The following is a 1,516-nucleotide window of genomic DNA, read 5'->3' as shown; positions in this document are numbered from 1 at the left end:
TAAAAAAAATGTTAATATATAATTAATATTAAATGGATGACTAATGATTTTAAATTTATAAAACAATAAAAAACACAGAAATACCATTAGTTTTTTTATTATAATAAAAACAAAATATGAGAATAATTATAGTAGTTAACTAACTATTTATTCAAATATGAAAATATGTATACAACTTTATTCAAGTTATTTATATATATTATTTTACTGATTATATAACAAAAACTATAAGCCATAGTTGAATCGTCCTTCATAAAGTAGTAATAAATAAGTAACAAGTGTGTTACTTAACCTTCAACACATGATATTATGGCACATATTGGACAAAGCAGTGACAAGAGACGAACACGAGTCCTACGTATACAAAAGAAAAAGCAAAGGAGACATGAGCTTATTTTTGACTTACACTACTCTAGTGAACTCACAATGACACTCACATGTTCTTTTCACCATCTCATATACTTAACTCACATGCATGGCTTTACTTTCCATTACCACCGTATGATCCTGACCCTGCACGAGATCCTGCGTATGAACCTGCTTCGGACCCCGCTCCGGAGGACCCTGAGCCCGCCTGAGATCCAGCATGGGACCCTGCATAGGAACCAGCTTCAGAACCTCCTCCAGAGCCTGACCCTGATGAAGAAGAAGAACCAGAACTTGAATAAGATGAAGAGCCAGAGCCAGAGCCAGAGCCGGAGCCGGAGCCTGCACCTGCACCAGAGCCCCCACCACCAAGGCCAATTCCAACCCCAGCACCCACCCCTATTCCCACCCCACCAAGGTCCAACCCCAAGTCCTTTCTTGCCACTCTACTTTCACACACTATGGCATTAATTGCAACAACCAAAACAACAAGAGTCAAAGCCCTCATAGTCATAGCAGAGGCCATTGCCAAGGATCAATATTAAAGGTCAGAAGGGTGAAGGTTGTGCAGTGAGAGTTAGGTAGCTAAGACGAGTTGATGAGTGGTTGAGAATATTTTGTAAAGAGGCCATGAGATGTATGCTATTTATAGTTGAGAATTGATAGTTTAACCTAGGAAGGTTAGGAAGCACGTGTAAAAGCATGAGGCGTGCATAGTAGGACATTCCGAAGTGGGAGTGTCACTTGCAGCCTTTGTCCCACTGAATATTTGCAACACTTTTTATTGTATTTTTGCTACAAGTTTACATCTATCTTTCACATAATTTTCAATTGAATAAAATCATTTTAAATATTTTTTAAACATAAAGACTTCGATATGAGTTTATTGTGAAGCCGAAAAGATTTTTCATTTGACCATAGTATATTTCATCTTATTATGATGATCTAAGGTATAAATAAAAACATTGTTATTAAAAATCATTTAAATTTAACTAAAAATCTTATAAAAGTGTGATTTATAAAGTAAGGTTTGCATCCACTAATATACTATGCAAAATTCTTATCTTTAATCTGATTTTCAACACACCTCCTTACGTCGAGACCTTTGTTAATTCGTGAATGAGACTATATATTTATGGATGATCCAATA

The 1,516-nt window shown here is 35.8% G+C and overlaps 1 protein-coding gene across 1 annotated transcript; it reads right to left on the bottom strand.

The window, feature by feature from the left end:
* Positions 1 to 235: 235 nt before the first annotated feature.
* On the bottom strand, positions 236 to 1,002 carry LOC137807404 (uncharacterized). The gene has a single exon (XM_068608034.1). It carries the CDS (start codon positions 890 to 892, stop codon positions 482 to 484), a length of 411 nt encoding a protein of 136 aa, XP_068464135.1. The 5' UTR covers positions 893 to 1,002; the 3' UTR covers positions 236 to 481.
* Between the last annotated feature and the right edge of the window lie 514 nt (positions 1,003 to 1,516).

Source organism: Phaseolus vulgaris, chromosome 3, assembly GCF_000499845.2.
Source record: "Phaseolus vulgaris cultivar G19833 chromosome 3, P. vulgaris v2.0, whole genome shotgun sequence".
Lineage (NCBI taxonomy): Eukaryota > Viridiplantae > Streptophyta > Magnoliopsida > Fabales > Fabaceae > Phaseolus > Phaseolus vulgaris.
The sequence above is the reverse complement of the archived record's forward strand: the minus strand, read 5'-3'. Positions and strand labels throughout refer to the sequence as shown.